Genomic DNA, 15,840 nt, shown 5'->3' with positions numbered 1-15,840 from the left:
CGGCCTCAGACTCTCATCTCGCCGCATTCTTTGAGCCATTATTCGGCCATCATGGAAAGGCCACAAAACAAATGGTATTTACCTCAATGGCCATATTACCTCAGGGGCATGAGACGCTCGTATGAACCCGTCACCGAGCTCCAGTACATTCGCTTCCTCTGCGAGTGTCAGGCCGTCATCTGTCATCCAAGAACACGACAAACGGCTGAAATGAGCTGGAGAAGGATTTGACACAGATGTCTGACATTGCCATCTAATCCCTCACTACAGTCTGGAAATGCCAAGACGGGATGGACCCGATTGCCATGGCAACAAACTGAAAAAATAATCTTGCCGACCCTGAAAGCGCCGGTGATGGGTTTTGATTTTGATTGTGGCGTTCTCTCCGTGCCGACGACCGGCTGATTTCCACGTCGGGCTGCTGCTAATTAGTCGCCCTCGCCGCCTGTTACTGTCCACAATCAGGGAGGTCGCCGGCGTGGCTTTAAGCCACAAGCTTCTCAGGGCGAAGCTTAGCCGCGGCAGCGACGCTGATTAAATCTGCTCCACGGCGTTGTCCATCACTCGCTTTGCCGGGTGAGTTGCCAAACATCTGGCCCGTCGCTCCCTAAGCAGCGCCGGGCCTGGAGGAGGCGAAGTCAGGGGGGGGGGGGGGGGGGGGTGATAAATCCAGGGTGTGGGTGTCAGACACGAGCGGAGTCCAGCACCACCGTGTGATTAACTTCAGATAAAGGAGAGTGAAGCGCGCGCCGAGCGGGAGATGAAGAAGTCCCAGGTGGAAATAAAGGCCAGGCCTCAACACGGCATTTAAACGGCACGTAAAGAACAGCTCAATATAGGACCCTCCACCGTCCTCACACTAAACCCACTCCCAGACTCAGACTCAGACTCTGACTCTGACTCTGACTCCGGCAGGAAGTGCGACTGCTCCTCTCTGCGTTCAGTATTCTGCTCGTGCCGCTGCATTTGTGTGACAGCCTTGAGCAGCCGCATGAACCCCTCCAAGGGACCGCTGACATTTCCCCGTTTTGTGCACCATACAGATTATACCCGCGGTTAAACAGGAGTCGTGATCCGGCCCCTGGATGGAATCGGGTGTCACCTTAATCACACGTGACCCCAGGATCTACTATTTATCAGAAATAACGTCACAGCAGAGTGAAGCTTGACTTCATACTCCTTTGAGTGTTTCTGGCTTAAGTTTGAACCTGTTTCGTGGACTCACTCGCCGTTCGCAACCTTTACATTTTAAATCGCAAGGATCCGCATGAATGCTGCCGAGGCAAAGGGAGAAAGGAAGAGGTTGCATAACCTGTTTTGAAGCCTCTGTGTCTTTCTCCAAAACCGATACAGAGCAAACAGCGTGACACATGTATCTGCCTACTGAATGGGATTTAGACACACGCTAAGGCACTTCAAAGGGGGTGATTGTGATTGAGGGGGTTTGTTCCACAGGAGATGAGTGAAGGAAATACAGCCAGTCGTTTCAGATGTAAATGTCTTTCATCATCTTCACATTTACAGCAGGCCATAATAATCACATTAGAGCATTTACTTTGTACAAGGAGCATTTTGCTTTTGACAGAATCTTAGGGGAGACTTTTATTCACATGCAACTTGCTTTTCATGGCAAACAGACAAATCTGTAACAGCGCTTCACGTTTGATTTGATGCTCTGCACAATCACGGCACGAAATCCTTTTACCGGATGAGGCTGGAAGGTGATGTAAGGCGAGTAGTAACCGCTTGTTTATGGCCAAAAAAAGCCCCCAAAAATGTTTGAGTACATTTTCTATTATTCCATTCCTCAGGTCCATTTGTACACACGCGGTTTAATTTCATCTTTTAAAAAGCTTTTGCTGAAACGGATCAGCACTGTAGGTTGTGCAATCATTAATCAAACAGGACAAAGTGATGTATTTATCAGGGGAAATGTTCAGGCGTGGATTAATTCGGCGTCGGTGCCTGGACGGTGAGCGAGGGATTGATTGAAGCGAACCACAGCCGCGCCCTTTCTTAAATGAAGGATTACATTGCAATTTGTTGAGTTATGTGTGGACAGTGTATTATGCACAACCTGGAGTAGAATTGTACTTCACTTCTCATCTCAGACCTGCGATTACTTTAAAAGTATATGTAAAACGTAGAAAAATGTTGCCTCAGTCCCTAAAAGCTAGTATTTTAAAAAGTTTACTTTGAATTATTACTTGAGTTATACCTAATGACCCATTACTGCCAACTTTAGCTTAATGATGCTGGATTCAGGGGCTTTAGAACAAAGTAGGAAAAAGGCCAACTTTAGCTACACGGGCATTAGTTTTGGTGGATAGCTTTACTGAGGATTCGATTCTAAACAACATTCGTTTTCACACTGTTGCTGGAAATTTGAATTGCCAAAATATTTTGTCAGATGCCAGATGAGAGGTTTGAAGCTTTATAACAATAAGCAAGTGAAAAGTACACATGGGCAGTCTTAAATCCACCAAGGCCTATGTGATGTCCTGCCAACGTCAAGATAATAAAAAGCCAGGACAGTTTTAATCCAATGCCTCTTTGGTCACATTATGTTCTGTATTTGGGGTCAGTTTAACTTAAATAATTGGATCCAGGACTCATGTGACAGAGACTTCACAATTTCAGTAGTGGATCACCCTGTTCTAGTTTCCCATCAGGCTGGATAATGGACTCCAGTGAGAGGAAGCCGTGTCCCATTTCAGGGCTTTCATTCCAGCACACGACTGACCAGACACACAGGGCTCGATTCAGGCACTAAGGAGATGTAGTAACCTAAAGAGGCAGAGTGGGTTAAAAGCAGCTACTCAGAGAGGAGCAGAACAACGGGAGGACTGAAAGAGGAGCGAGGGGAGACGCGAGAGCAGTCCCAACGGCAGTAAAGAGGCAGCTGGCTCAGAGGTGTGCGCCGCCTATTTTTAGTTCCCCCGTCGTGCGCGTCTCGAACTCATGCAGCTGCTGGAGCGTTTGCAACAGCATCAACACACTTGGAGACAAAAAAAAAAAAAAAAAAAACGAGAAACACACGCGATGGGGGACCTCCTACCGGCTCCCAGCTCGGGCGTCGCAGCCGTCCCGCCCCCTCGGCCCCGCGCTCCCCGGGTTCGAGTCGCGTCGGGTTGAGTTGCGATCCGAAGCGGCTCCGCATGCGAGCGACGCATGGAGGGACGCAAAGGGCCAAGAGAGCCGGCGGGAGGTCAGCGAGGTCGTCCTCAGATAAGATGTCACTCTGGTATCACCTTTCTAAGACTGCTGGGAAAATCTATATATAATATATTATATTCAGATTATTAGATTTTTTTATATATTATAATATATATTTATATATTATATTTAGAAAGCTACAGTATTGACACATATACTGAAAAATGAATTAATGAAAAGCTTTACAAATCTTGAAACATGCATCAATAATGGCTCCAGACAGAACGCGCATATAATGCAAACAGTCAACGTGTTGTTACCAGTAGAATGGATGCATTATAAATGAATGAGACCCTGAGCCAAACCTCATTTAGGCAACGGCTGACGCAGTGTCAGCGCTGCGGTAATAAGCTCCGGTGGCGGCGGCGCAACTTTAGGAGCGCTGCCCAAAAAGTAAGAAAGGAGGTTGTTTCATTTATTTAGCGAATATGAAATATTTATAGGATTCAATCTTGTGGCGGAGAACGGCCGGGCAGAACAAAATGTGGGTGGAAGAATGGCGGAGTTGCTCCAGAGGGAGGTTTTAAAGGCGGCCTGCTGCTCCGCGGGCGCCTTCTCCCGGGTTCGGAGCAGCTCACCTGCACGTCTGCATATAAACGCGTGCACGGCGTCGGCTGCTCAGAGTCCCCGCAGGTGTTCCGGTTAGTCCGGTCGGACCGGAGTTCAAGGTGTCGCCTCTAAACACACCAGGCCTCGCCTGTTTACAGTCAGAGCCGGCTCCATCCGTCGCGTAGAAAAGAAAGGAAAATGCGTCACCAAACCAGCACCTGGGAACTTTTGCAACTGTAAAAGTACGTTTTGGGTAGAGGATTAGTTCTGAAAGGGAGAAGTTAATTATAGAGCTTAGATGCACCTAAAGTGCTGTTCGATGTGTGGCTAATCCTCATCAAACCGCCGCATGAGGATTATGCAGCTTGACTGACACCTTGTTCAAATTAAACTGCTGAAACACATCCTCATACACTTGGAGGAATATTTGCACATACGGTATGCCACAGTCAAATGATCAAACACAGGCGTTGGAAGGGAAGTGGGGGACGTTAGCCCCCCCCCCCCCCAAAAAAAGGCAAAGCTGAGACAGATCACGTTCAATGAGTTAGCGGCGCTCTCTGAGTAAGACAGCGTTTTAAATAAAACATGAGAGCCGGAGACGGCGACGCTCCTTCCTCGCGCCGCGACTTGTGACAAGCCATGATATTCTGAGAGACAGCGCCCCCGAGCTCGTCCCTGGGGGGGGGGGGGGATCCTCTCCCCTCCATCACACAGATTATCTATCAGAACCATCGCACGCGGGCCCCCGTCCGCCGGCTGGCCGTCTGGCTGCACGGGGGCCGATAAGGAGCCACGCGCAGCGGCCGAACGCCCCGAGACGCCAGCCGCCAGTCGAGTTTCAAACCAGCGGAGAACAGTGGGAACGACGGCGGAGCGCCGTTCGGCCTCCCGTGCGCTCCGCCGAGCCGTTTAAAGCGTAAGAGGCTTGAGAGGACGGGCCTGTATCAACACTGATATGAACATGTAAATAAGTCATGGCCAATCTCTCTGCCTCGTTCGCGTACTCGCACTCTCTCCGTAAAAAGGCACATGTACGTTTTTAGATTTTCCCCGGGTGCCGCTGACGCGAAGAAAGATATGAAAGATTCATGCTTGTTTAAAAAATTCAAACGGATGTCCCGAACCTTCTGTACACAGCCAATATGGTTAAATTATTTAGCCCCGGGATACAAGAAAGGGGAGTGGATGTTTAAACTGTGCAAATAAAAGCTGAAGATGAATTCATCACGCGGATGGAGTTGGTGATTATCCTTGTCTGGCTTTAACTGTGACGGCCCTGCGTGTCCAGTGGGAGGGAACAGCCCCAGATGTGCGCGTGGAGGTGATCGAGGGCGTGGTGATTGCCTTTGGTGCCGTTTCCGGGTGGGTCTGCGTGGACTGCGCCTGTGCTCCGTGAGGCTGCAGCGGCGCCGGTCAGTGAATGCACCAGCAGAGGGAGACGACGTTACGTGACACCGCTGTCGGACACTCCGGCTTCGTTCCTGTGCTCTTGATTTCGCCTCGCAACTGAATTGGGTCAGCTCTGACGGCTAAACACGGGAATGAGGAATAAGGAAGTACCGTAAACTACGTCAAAGGAATCAGCATGTGATCCACTGTTTAAGTTTGGCTAAAAGTGCAACCAAGACGCACACAAACATATAAAAAAACACTAAAAATACATTAAGCACCCCTTTCTTTTTAAAATTAATATTTTTACAAAATATCCCGTTTTTAATTGCGTTGTGCCAAAGCAGGAGCTGCGTTAAGGGTTAAAGGACGGAACAGGGCGTCGAAATCCGACCCACTTCCCCACTCGCCTGGCCGTGGGTGCGAGCGTGCGTGGCGCTTTACAGGATGCTCCCGGTCTAATTTCCCCCAGGTGACATTCACGTATTCACAAACGTGGACACGCGTGAATCTTGCGCGAGGTGACGTGCCCCGTCCCGCCCCGCGTCGCTCGCCAGCGCACTGCGTCGCGGAGACCGCGGCGGGGAAGTTACGCGTTTCCTAGTTGGGATTTATGGAATACCGCTGACCCAGATAATAGATGAATGTGTAAGTAGTGGACTCGGCTCGTGGAGCGCGTGTTAGACGAGACGGACGCGGGGATGGTTCGTCGAACGCGGACGTTCCCGGTTGCCGTCTTACCTGCGCAGCCAGGTGAGCTCACGCGACACCTGTGCTGTGCGCTGACGGTGCGGCGTCTCCTCCGCGCGCCTCATCTTATCGCCCAAACCTTATCACGGCGTTTTTAGTGCTAGTATTTACAACCGCGTTGTTCTGGGGAAGTAACAGGATCAGGATTTGTATAAACGCGCCACGTTCTGCCCCTGACTTGGCTTTTCATTGTGTCCCCCCCCCCCCTCCAGCATGGTGGATTACGGAGTCCCAGATGCGCCGGAATCACTAGACTCACAGAGAGGCGCCCCGGTTCACATGGAGCCGCTGGCGTTGGGCGCCTTGCTCGAATGTCCCCTGTGCTTCGCGCAGCTGGACGCGTCCGCCAAGGTGCTGCCCTGCCAGCACACCTTCTGCACGCGCTGCCTGCAGAGGGAGGAGGCCGCCGGCCCCCCGCTGCTCTGCCCCGAGTGCCGCGCCGCCGTCCCCGTCAGGACGGTGGGGGAGCTCCCTGCGAACCTCCTGCTGGTGCAGATCCTGGAGGGGCTGCAGCGCTTCACGGGGCCCGGCGGGGGCGGCGGGGGCGGGGGCGGGGGCAGGCACGCGGCTCCCCTCCCGGTGCCCGTGGCCGCGGGAGGCTCGTCGGTCAGGGAGAGTCAACACAGAGACAAACAAGGGCACGATGAGGTCAGTGCTCGACCCTGCTCCGACCTTCACTGCTGTAGTAATGTCATGTAACGTGACACAGAGCCGTATAATGGATGTTTTGGTATACTTGTGCATTAGATCATCTCTCACACAGCACATAATAATTTGTTGGCTCTGTGGTTTCCATATTACCAGTGTTTGGGTCTAAATTAGCCTGTTTACTGTAAATACACTACACCAGTGCTGGCTGCAAGGTTATTTGGACCTTCCAGTACCATAAACTTATGATGTGCACTATGGTTAACGCAACAATATGAATATATTAAAGTTGAGTCACAAAGTATATTAGGCTATGGAATGTTCTGACGAACACTTTATAAAATCTATTTTTAGTCCACCCACGTAATTAGAAGGAGGTTGATCTCAGTCTAGTGTATTTTAAACCCCTCACATTCATCATGTCACGGTCAGCCCTGTGACGTGTCATGGATTTGTTCGCTCACACTTTGAGGTATAGGCCGCGTGTCTCATCCGACCCACGGAGGCACTTACTCACCACCGCGTGACCTCACGCTGCGTCCGTCCGTCGGTCAAAGGCAGTGAAAACGCAGACACGGGGAGGCCTGAATGTTTACTGAGCGGTTTCTCAGTCCACCTAATGATTATAAAAATAATATGGTGAATAACAGCATTTACCCAGCAGAGATCTGAGGGTTGCGTTCAGTAAATCATCACACAGCTGCTGCGCCGGTTTACTCTCCTGGTGATGAACAACACAAACCCGCTTTCTCCAGAGTCTCCAGTTCAGAGCGTTCCAGAGTTTACTCGTAATCCGTAGCTCGAGTTCAGCTGCAGTTCAAAGAGCTCAGGTGTTTGTGGTCATTCTGCCGCGTCAGACGCTGCTCTTCAACGTCATTCTACGACTTGGGCCAAATATGGAATCAGCTAATCTGATGGTTTTTCAGCGTTAAGCGGACAAAACACAACCCATTTGGTAAAAAAGTTTGAAGGTCTAATAACCAATAACAATATTTGTGTTGTAAATGCGTTGTTGGCTTGTATGATACAGGTGTCAACCTCCAGTAGGAACAGAAATGTATTTAATATTTTCAAAAGGTTCTAAATATGTTTAAATATTCTTTATTATTTATGTAGCATTTAGCATCTGGCTGGATTTTGTCTTCATCAGCATTACTGGTAAAGTCTTGATATCATCTGAAAGAGGAAAAAGGATGTTTGATGTCAAAGCTCACATCCGTTTATTCAGATAAGAACCATAGAACATTATTAAAGTATAGAGGTTTGTCACCCGGCTTTTTTTAACGCCTATCACCACTTTGTTGACCTACATGACACACTTCTTATCACTTCGGCGAAGATCCTGATAACAAGCCTCACAGAGTCAGCAGAAACTGTGTGCACCACAAAATCTAGAAAACATTTAGCCACTAATATAACACTGTAATAATGAACATGCGGGCGTTGTTTGACGTGGCGTCCGTCTGCTCCTCAGCTGGTGCCGGCAGAACCGGGCCCGAGGGGCGACGACAGGCGGCGCCAGAGGAACGCGGGTGACGGCGCCCAGGAGCCGGCCCTGTGCCGGGCGCTGTACGACTTCAACACGGGCGAGATCAACGTGGAGGACGGCAAATACTTCCTCCGCTTCTTCAAGGTCCTCGCCATGTGTTTAAGCACGGAGAAATAGGCAAATTTATATCATTTATTATATATGTATATATACATTTTCAACAGTATTGCAGTTGAATTAATTCTGAAATAAAAAAACAATGAGCTGACTCATCATCAGCTTGGTCTGTAGGAGTCGGACTAAATCATTTATTCATTTACTGTGAAAATATGTGGAAAAATCCATCAGCTCTTGACTCATTCTAGGAACTTGTGGCGCTGGAGCCTCAGACCTCTGCTGCAGTGGTTGCCACTTGCCCTGCAGGATCTGTGTGTGTTATATAAGGGCTTCAGTACTTGTGTGCTCTCCATTAAAGCACACTTGAACTCACCTTTTTTTTTTTTTTTTTTAATGCAGATGGTCAAATGGTTTTTTAGAAAGGACTGGGCCCGCAGACACGAAGTAGCCGCAGTCACATGCTGCAGCAGAGGCACAGGGCTGGGATCAGATCCCGAGCCCAGTGCTCAGCGCGCTCTGCCTTCAAGTTGACTCCTCTGCGTGTGCTTTACAGGGCGACGTCCTCACCGTCATCAGGAAGCTGGATGAACACTGGATCGAAGCCAAGCTAGGGGACGCCGTTGGAATCTGCCCTCAGCAGTTCACAGAGGTGAGCCCTCGGTTGTTGTCGTTTGCGTCGCGGCCTTTTTCAGGCCCCGGAGCCGACGGCGCCGTAGACGTCAATTCCGGGTCGCTGCATTGATTTTCGTTGCGATCTTGGATTCATCCTGCGAGCGTGACCCGCAGAACCTGCAGAACCCTGCAGAACCCTGCAGAACCCCACGCGTCTGCAGCTGCTCGTTAGCGTTTCTCTGCCTCCTGGAATCAACTTCACGCACGTCGAGGACAGGGGTTAATACGACCCCCTACCCCCCCCCCCTCGTTCGTCCCGTCGCCTTTCGCATTCCCTCTCCGCTCATTAGCTCCCCCCTGCCCTCCCGTCCCTCTCTACCTCTGTCGTCCTCCACTCTCGGCGCTGAGCCTGCCTCTCCTCATGTCGTGCAGCCAGGCATAAAGACGCAGTAATGCTTTCTCTGCTTGGGTGGCATAACAGCACATCACTGTGGGGAGTGAAAGCATTAACCCTGGCGTGCCTGTCTGCGGCTCCTCTCCCAGCACCAGTCGGCCCTTCCTGGCTTAGTGGCTGGTATTTATCCTCTCGTCTGCCTCCCTGCCCGCCTGTTCAACAAGTTGTTGGGGTGAGCGGAGTAGTGATAAGTGGGTGTATTTAGACAGACGCTGGGCTGATTAGAGCAGAGGTTGACAGGCTCGAGTAGCAGGTAGAAGCGAGGTTGGAGAGGATTTTCTTTTCAGAGGATTGAGCGTTCTCTGTGCTGGGATTTATTCTGATCTTCACTGTGGGATTTTTTTTTTTTTCTTCCCTTTTTAATGCATCCGCCGTTTTCAGCCAAACTCAGCGGCTGCCAAACTGCTGGAGGGAAAGAGTCGGAGGGCGAGTGACTCAACAGAATTTCAGCGTCGGAGCAGGAGCGGGGGCAAAGACAAGGCCGCTGACGCACCCGGCGGATCCAGGACCGCCCATTACGGAGTCCCTCAAGTCCCGGCCAAGGCAGCCATCATCAATTATTTGCCCCTCTCCAGTCAGGGGAAGCAATCCGCAGCCGGCGCTGGCAAATCCTGCCCGACCCTCGGCGCTATCAATAGCCTCAACCGCCAGGGGCGGCCCCGCCGCCTCTCCGTGACCTCGGGCGTCCGGGAGTCCTCCCAGAACCCCCAGCGCAGCCGCCGCTCCACTTACAGCGCGCAGCGACACCTGCTCCAGGTGAGTCACGTGGCAGCACGTGCACATCTGTGCAGCCCGTGTTTTTGTGCATCGGCTTCCTCCGTCGGAGCCTCTGCTTTGTGTGCTGATGATCTAGTAGGAATCGCGTTGTTGGCCAAAGGTGTTCTCTGAGAGCGCGTTGTTGTTCGAGGCACTGAGGGATGGAGTCAGAATCAGGGAACAGGGAACGAGACGTTAAAGCTGAGGAATGGATGAGAGCCTTTGTATCGGCTGCTACATAAATAAACAGGTTCTCATTAAGACAACGCAGACGTGAAGAAGGCTTGTAGATTAGAGCAGAGAGAGGACTGAGGGGTGAGTGGGCCGAAACTTTGAAAGGTCTTTAATCATGTGTCCTGGGACACGAGCCAAGGTCTCCACTTGACAGATGGAAAGTTTCACACAGCCTGCGTCCTACAGTATCTGGGGGGGGGGGTCCTTTTTTATAATTTCCACCTTTGAGGCATTATTAAACCACAGCGTGTCCGTCAGCAGGAACGTTAGAGGTCAGTTGGGAAAGTTTACATAGACATTGACAAGTGTGTTTAGGTGAGTGTGGAACCATGACGACACACAAACTAGCTGTGAGGTCATGTATTTCATGTATTTCAGCATGTAGATGCCTACAGTGAATGTTGCATGAAGCCACTTATGTGAAATGCAGGGCCAACGTAAAAGCCTCAAAGGTGTAATAATATAACTTGCTGCCAAGGACCTGATGCCTAAGATAATTATTTCCCAAGTCGCTTCCACCCTGCAATTATAAATGTCAGACTGTAAAACAGGCTGCAGAGGAGGAGACGCTCCGGTGGCCGAGTCTCAGCAACGAGACAGGAGACAGGACGAGGAAACGCTGAGACGTAGCCCTGCAAACAGAGACTGTTCAAGGGAACGGGGATCAGAAATCAGAATGTACGAGCTGCGAAAAGCACAACACAACACAGGAGGTGGGAAGGAGGGCGAGTGAGAGATGGATGCGGAGAGTGGGAGGCTCGGAGAGTCCCTCAGTGTGTCAGCTTATCTCGCTCACGCTGATGATGATGATGATGATGATGAGTCACTGGTGAAGTCGGTTACATAACGGACCCCTCTCTCTCCCTTCGCTGCATTCAAACTCCTTCCTCTCCACTAAGCAGGTAGCACTCGCTTTCACATCACTGGGCCAGTAAGAGCAGACAAGCCACGACCCCCCCCCCCCCCCCTGTGAAAGAGGAGGGGGGGGGTCTCTGTCCCTGAAGCCGAGCCCGAGCGCTCCACTGACCAGGACCGCGTGTGCTATTCGCATCCACTGAGCTCTGGCTCCCACCTCTGGCTTCCACTGTGTTGTGTGGAGATGCAGCCTCCCACCCACTGTGGATGGAAGAATGTGTTTTAGTGTGAATATTGGCACTGGTTATGTAAGAGCAAAAGATTTGGGATGGAAATGAGCCAAAAGCAACAACGTCTTCACCATGAGAAAGTTCAGCCCAGATTCAGACTCTGCTGCGCACGAAGAGACGAGCTGTCGTACGAAAGCTGTCGCCTCACGTTTTTGCAGAGTGACTCTTTAGTTTTTATCCTTTTTTTTTTATATAATAATGTTTCCAATAATTATTCAGATTTTTCAGCTCAGATGTTTTTAATTTTACAGAGTTTGCCACAAACTGCATAGAGCAATTGAAAGACACTTACCATTATCTTTATACTAGACAACAAATAATAAAATGTCAGATTTATTGTATTTATTATAAGTAAACAATCATGTGACGGTCAAGGCTCGAGGCAGGTTCCATTCTGTGGATGAAACAGAGAGCGGCGGCCTCCTCGCTCTCGTGTGTCGGCGCGACGGCTCGGTGAGGTGGGTTCAAGTGAAACTGAAATCCAACCTGGCTGCATCGTGTCTGCCGGCTGTCAACCTGCGCAGGCCTGGCTCATCGCAGGCTTAGTGGACATAGGTCATATTTTGAATGCATTGCTCCAGCCGTTAATGTGACTCTACGTCTTTTCATGCAGAATAATTGAAGTAACTATGGTAATTATTCTGGCATACTCTCAGTTGTGCGCTCCCCCCTGGCAGCAACACTACCCGCCGTCTCCCGAACCACACGTGCACTTGAAACGTATGTTTTAGCCTGATGCTTGAGAAGACAAGATAATTATTTGAGAAGAAGGGATGAACCTTCGTTAGATGCAAAGTCTGGCCATTTTTGATCATCTTTTCTATTATTTACAGGATAGATTTAAAGGGGAGGATCACAAAGGGGTGCATGCATTAAAACTACTTCGGGTGACTCTGTATTGACAGCCTGTGGTTATGCACTGGATGACCAAGAGCTGAGATGCTGCCTCAACACAAATATAGCCACCGCTGCTGATGGGTCACTGCACCTGGCCATTGCGTGACTGGCGCAGGCTTTTTGCATCTGATAAAACCCAAACCAAGAATAGAAAAAAAGTAATGAAACCATCTAAATAATTCAATACGAGATGGAAAATGTTCTCCTGGCCTTATGCAACACTTTCCAGAAGATGTCAGCACAGTCCGCATGTTAAGAGATCCTGATTATTTTCTCACAACGTGCCTTATTTACTCACATTTCCTCAGTTGTGCGCTCGTAGTGGCACAGGGAAATGGCCGTACGGTTCTGGAGTGCTTTGCAGCACGGCGGCGCCCGCAGGACGCGCTGCATGGGCACGAGGCTCCAAAGGTCCCTCTTCAGCTTAGCAATTCAGTAATTGGGGATTAGGCATCGGCGCGCGGTTCACGGTTGTGACACAGACCTCGGCGTCACTCCCGGATAGTCGCTGACTGCGCCAGGCCTGACTCACAGTCTGCTGCCTTCAAGCCTGTCAGAGTCTCTTAGTTTTGAAAAATGAGGGGCTCAAAGATAAAATGCAAAATATGCCTCGCGTGCAGGAAGAGAAATATGTATATATTCCAACCTACAAAAATCTATGCAGCTGGGTTCAAAACTAGGTAAAGACTGTAGAAATGACTTCCTCTTCCGCTGATGAAAAACAAATTTTTCAGATTGTGTTGATACTATTTATTTGTCTGTCGTTTGCCTTATTTGATGCCTGCAATGCAAATGAAGAATTCGGCACAGGTTGGGTTTTGGTGCGGTTCTGAAGGAAGCGGCGCCTTGTGTGACTAACTTTGCATCCACTGTGTCAGCGGGAGAAGAGGATGACCGGCGAGCCCCCCCCCGCCATCGCCATGGCTCTGGTGAACCCTCAGATGTCTTCTGCTTCCGAGGAGCTCCGAAACGCCTCCACGCAGCAGCTCTCCATCAGCGTGTGAGTCACTGCCTCAGTCGCCACACGGACGCTTTGATTACGCCAGATCACGAGTGATGCGCGGAGACGAGTTCGAAAAGGCAGCGTTTATATATAGGTTGTGTTTATGAGTTGATATTTTGAAACCCTGGCAACCGTGTTGATGAACTGACTGCAGGTGCGGCGTGCTGTATTCGTACAAACCCCGGCGGCCGGAGGAGCTGGAGCTGAGGAGAGGAGAGATGGTGGGTGTGTACGGACAGTTCAAAGACGGCTGGCTGCGAGGGTTATCGCTCAGAACAGGCAAAGTGGGCATATTGCCTAGCAACTACATCACACCTGTGCTCAAGTAAGACACTCTGTGAGCCTCGCTGTTTGTGTGCAGAATGTGACGTTTGGTTTGAGACGGTGCTTTAATGAAGCTGGGACGACATGACATCATGTAAACAGTTCATATATTCCTAATAAAACTTCTTAACGGTCTAAAACAATGTGGCTACTGGAGTAAATGTGCCTCATTGCCTCACTGCAGAACCTCAGGGCGGCTCCTGGAGACCAAAGCAGCTAACGCGTCCTCACAACACAACTCAGCAGCTGTGAGGAAACCTGCAGCTGCCAGGAATCCTGCTGTGGTCCTCGCTCTGGATAGGGTGAACACTGATGGGACCACGTTCCCAACAGGACAGGGCCCATCTGTGCCCAATGGAGCCCAGCACGCAATGTCATCAGCTGCTACTGGGAGGTCTGCCTTTTATCGGGGTGCACAAGGTTGGGACACTGTGAGGCGTATCTTTAACCCACAGAAAAGTGAGTGTCAGACAGCAGCTGCAGCCTTCGTCAGTGTATTTGAGATCGTGCCGCTGAATAATGTCTGTTTAATGCGTGCGCAGGCTCAAACCATTTCGCCCACACATCCAACCTCAACATCCCGTCCAACTCGCAGCACTTTGCCCAGGTTCAGGTGTCCGGCTACTCCCCTGCGATGCAGCGGAAGAAAAAGAGCAGCATCATGTTCAACTCCGGCAGAACGCTGGGCTGGATGACTGAGCCCGCAGCGCCCTCTGCTGGCGCCGTCACGAAGGACCACGACTTCACTGCTTCACGGGAGACATTTCCTGCCAACGGGCCTCAGTCGATACTAGTCAGACCTGATCCTTATAAGAGCAATGCAGACAAGGTGATGTCAGATTCATTGTTGGTGACAATTAGCTCATTTTGTTTTGTAATGTGCATGCATTAATGCTAGTTGTGGTGGAAGTTATAACTGTTCTTGGCCTCCTCAGCCTGTGAAGACAGTGCGCTTTCTCACAGAGGAAGACTCCCCTCCTCCAAGACTTCGGACCTCCTCCTGGTCATCAGGAAGTCAGGTGTCCTCTAACAGCCGGCCCGGTCCTCTTCCGTTGGAGGTGTGGGCCCCCTCTCTGACCTTGGGTAGAGATGGACCAGGGATCATTCTTAAAGAGGGGAAAGCTCCTGTTCTGAGAAAAGGCCTTGAAGCAGCCGTCTCCGATCTGAACTCTAACCTGCCAAAGCCGTTAGTGTCGTCCCAGCCGTCCCTATCAGCTGTATCAGCTCAGTTCAGCCCCGTCAGGTATGTTGGATCTTCGTGCCCGTCCTTGACAAATAAGGGCAGACGGTGATTATCAGATAATTCTGTTTTCAGAATAATGTCACTGATATGACCTCCGGGCGTGTTTTGCTGTCTTTCCAGACATCGAGTGGGCACAACGCATTTAGCCCAGACAGATTCAGAACTCAGTCTGCTTCAAGGGGAGCTTGTCCTCGTCCACAGGCCTCGTCCTGATGGGCGGATTCTGGTTACTCAGGAGATCAGTGGGCAGACAGGGTTATTCCACAGCAGTGTGCTTCAGGCCCTGGAGAGGCTCAGCTGACTGTGTAGGGCCACTCTAGTAGTGTATATTTTTATATCCCACATCATCAAACTGCCAAAAGACTTCACTGACCTGAACAACAGCGTTCCTGTTGGGGTCCAAAGAGTTCTACTGCCAAATGTCAGTCCTATAAGAGGAACGAGAGTGTGGTTAAATCCTTCATCCATATATTTTTGTCCTTCTAAGTGTGTGCATGTTTGTGACACGTGCTATTCTAAGGTTTTGCACAAAAATCCATGTAATGACTTTCCCTTGTTTAATACCCATGTAATACACATTAGTGAGTGCCTTTGTCAGAACCAACACATAAACTATATTTAAATGCATTTAGAAAAATTATGAGGTAAAATGTCTGTACTGTTTATGTGTTAATAAATATACTTTACGAGTCACCGTAGTGTTAATAGTTTGATGTCTTACATCAGTGTAACACAGTAATGTTGTTTTGTAGCATTTGGAAATGGGCCACACAAGCCAGAACGTTGAGAAATGTATGGATTGGGAACATATGAAGCACAATGGAGTGAGTGTCAGGTTTATTGCCAGTGAAACTGACTGCATGTCTTTGGCCTGTGGGGAAAAAGCTGGAACCGAACCGCATAGAATGAAACATGTCTGACCAGAACTGAACCGAGGTCCTTCTTTTAAAGAGATAAACACCACACTATTAGTAAGTGATTCGTAATATCAGGAGGAGCCATATCAAATTT

The 15,840-nt window shown here is 50.0% G+C and overlaps 1 protein-coding gene across 2 annotated transcripts; it reads left to right on the top strand.

Moving 5' to 3' along the window:
- The first annotated feature begins 5,643 nt into the window (after positions 1 to 5,643).
- On the top strand, positions 5,644 to 15,522 carry sh3rf2 (SH3 domain containing ring finger 2). 2 transcript variants are annotated; one of them, XM_029164991.3, is made up of 11 exons: positions 5,644 to 5,910; positions 6,120 to 6,555; positions 8,030 to 8,188; positions 8,715 to 8,810; positions 9,609 to 9,983; positions 13,138 to 13,259; positions 13,417 to 13,587; positions 13,771 to 14,045; positions 14,129 to 14,415; positions 14,522 to 14,829; positions 14,950 to 15,522. In XM_029164991.3, the coding sequence occupies exons 2-11, from the start codon at positions 6,121 to 6,123 to the stop codon at positions 15,128 to 15,130; spliced, it is 2,409 nt and encodes an 802-aa protein (XP_029020824.1). In that variant the 5' UTR covers positions 5,644 to 5,910; position 6,120; the 3' UTR covers positions 15,131 to 15,522. The 2 variants fall into 2 exon arrangements, with proteins under 2 accessions (XP_029020824.1, XP_029020823.1); XM_029164990.3 differs by having other exon boundaries at positions 5,645 to 5,805.
- Positions 15,523 to 15,840: the final 318 nt, after the last annotated feature.

Source organism: Betta splendens, chromosome 10 (genome assembly GCF_900634795.4).
Source record: "Betta splendens chromosome 10, fBetSpl5.4, whole genome shotgun sequence".
In the NCBI taxonomy this organism is placed as follows: domain Eukaryota; kingdom Metazoa; phylum Chordata; class Actinopteri; order Anabantiformes; family Osphronemidae; genus Betta; species Betta splendens.
Note: the sequence above shows the minus strand (reverse complement) of the source record. Positions and strands in the feature narration are given on the sequence as shown.

Excerpts from the sequence above, each read along its gene's own strand:
- sh3rf2 (XM_029164990.3), top strand. Across the intron at positions 8,811-9,608 it reads GCCCTCAGCAGTTCACAGAG|CCAAACTCAGCGGCTGCCAA; the intron begins GTGAGCCCTCGG and ends CGCCGTTTTCAG. Across the intron at positions 14,830-14,949 it reads GCTCAGTTCAGCCCCGTCAG|ACATCGAGTGGGCACAACGC; the intron begins GTATGTTGGATC and ends CTGTCTTTCCAG.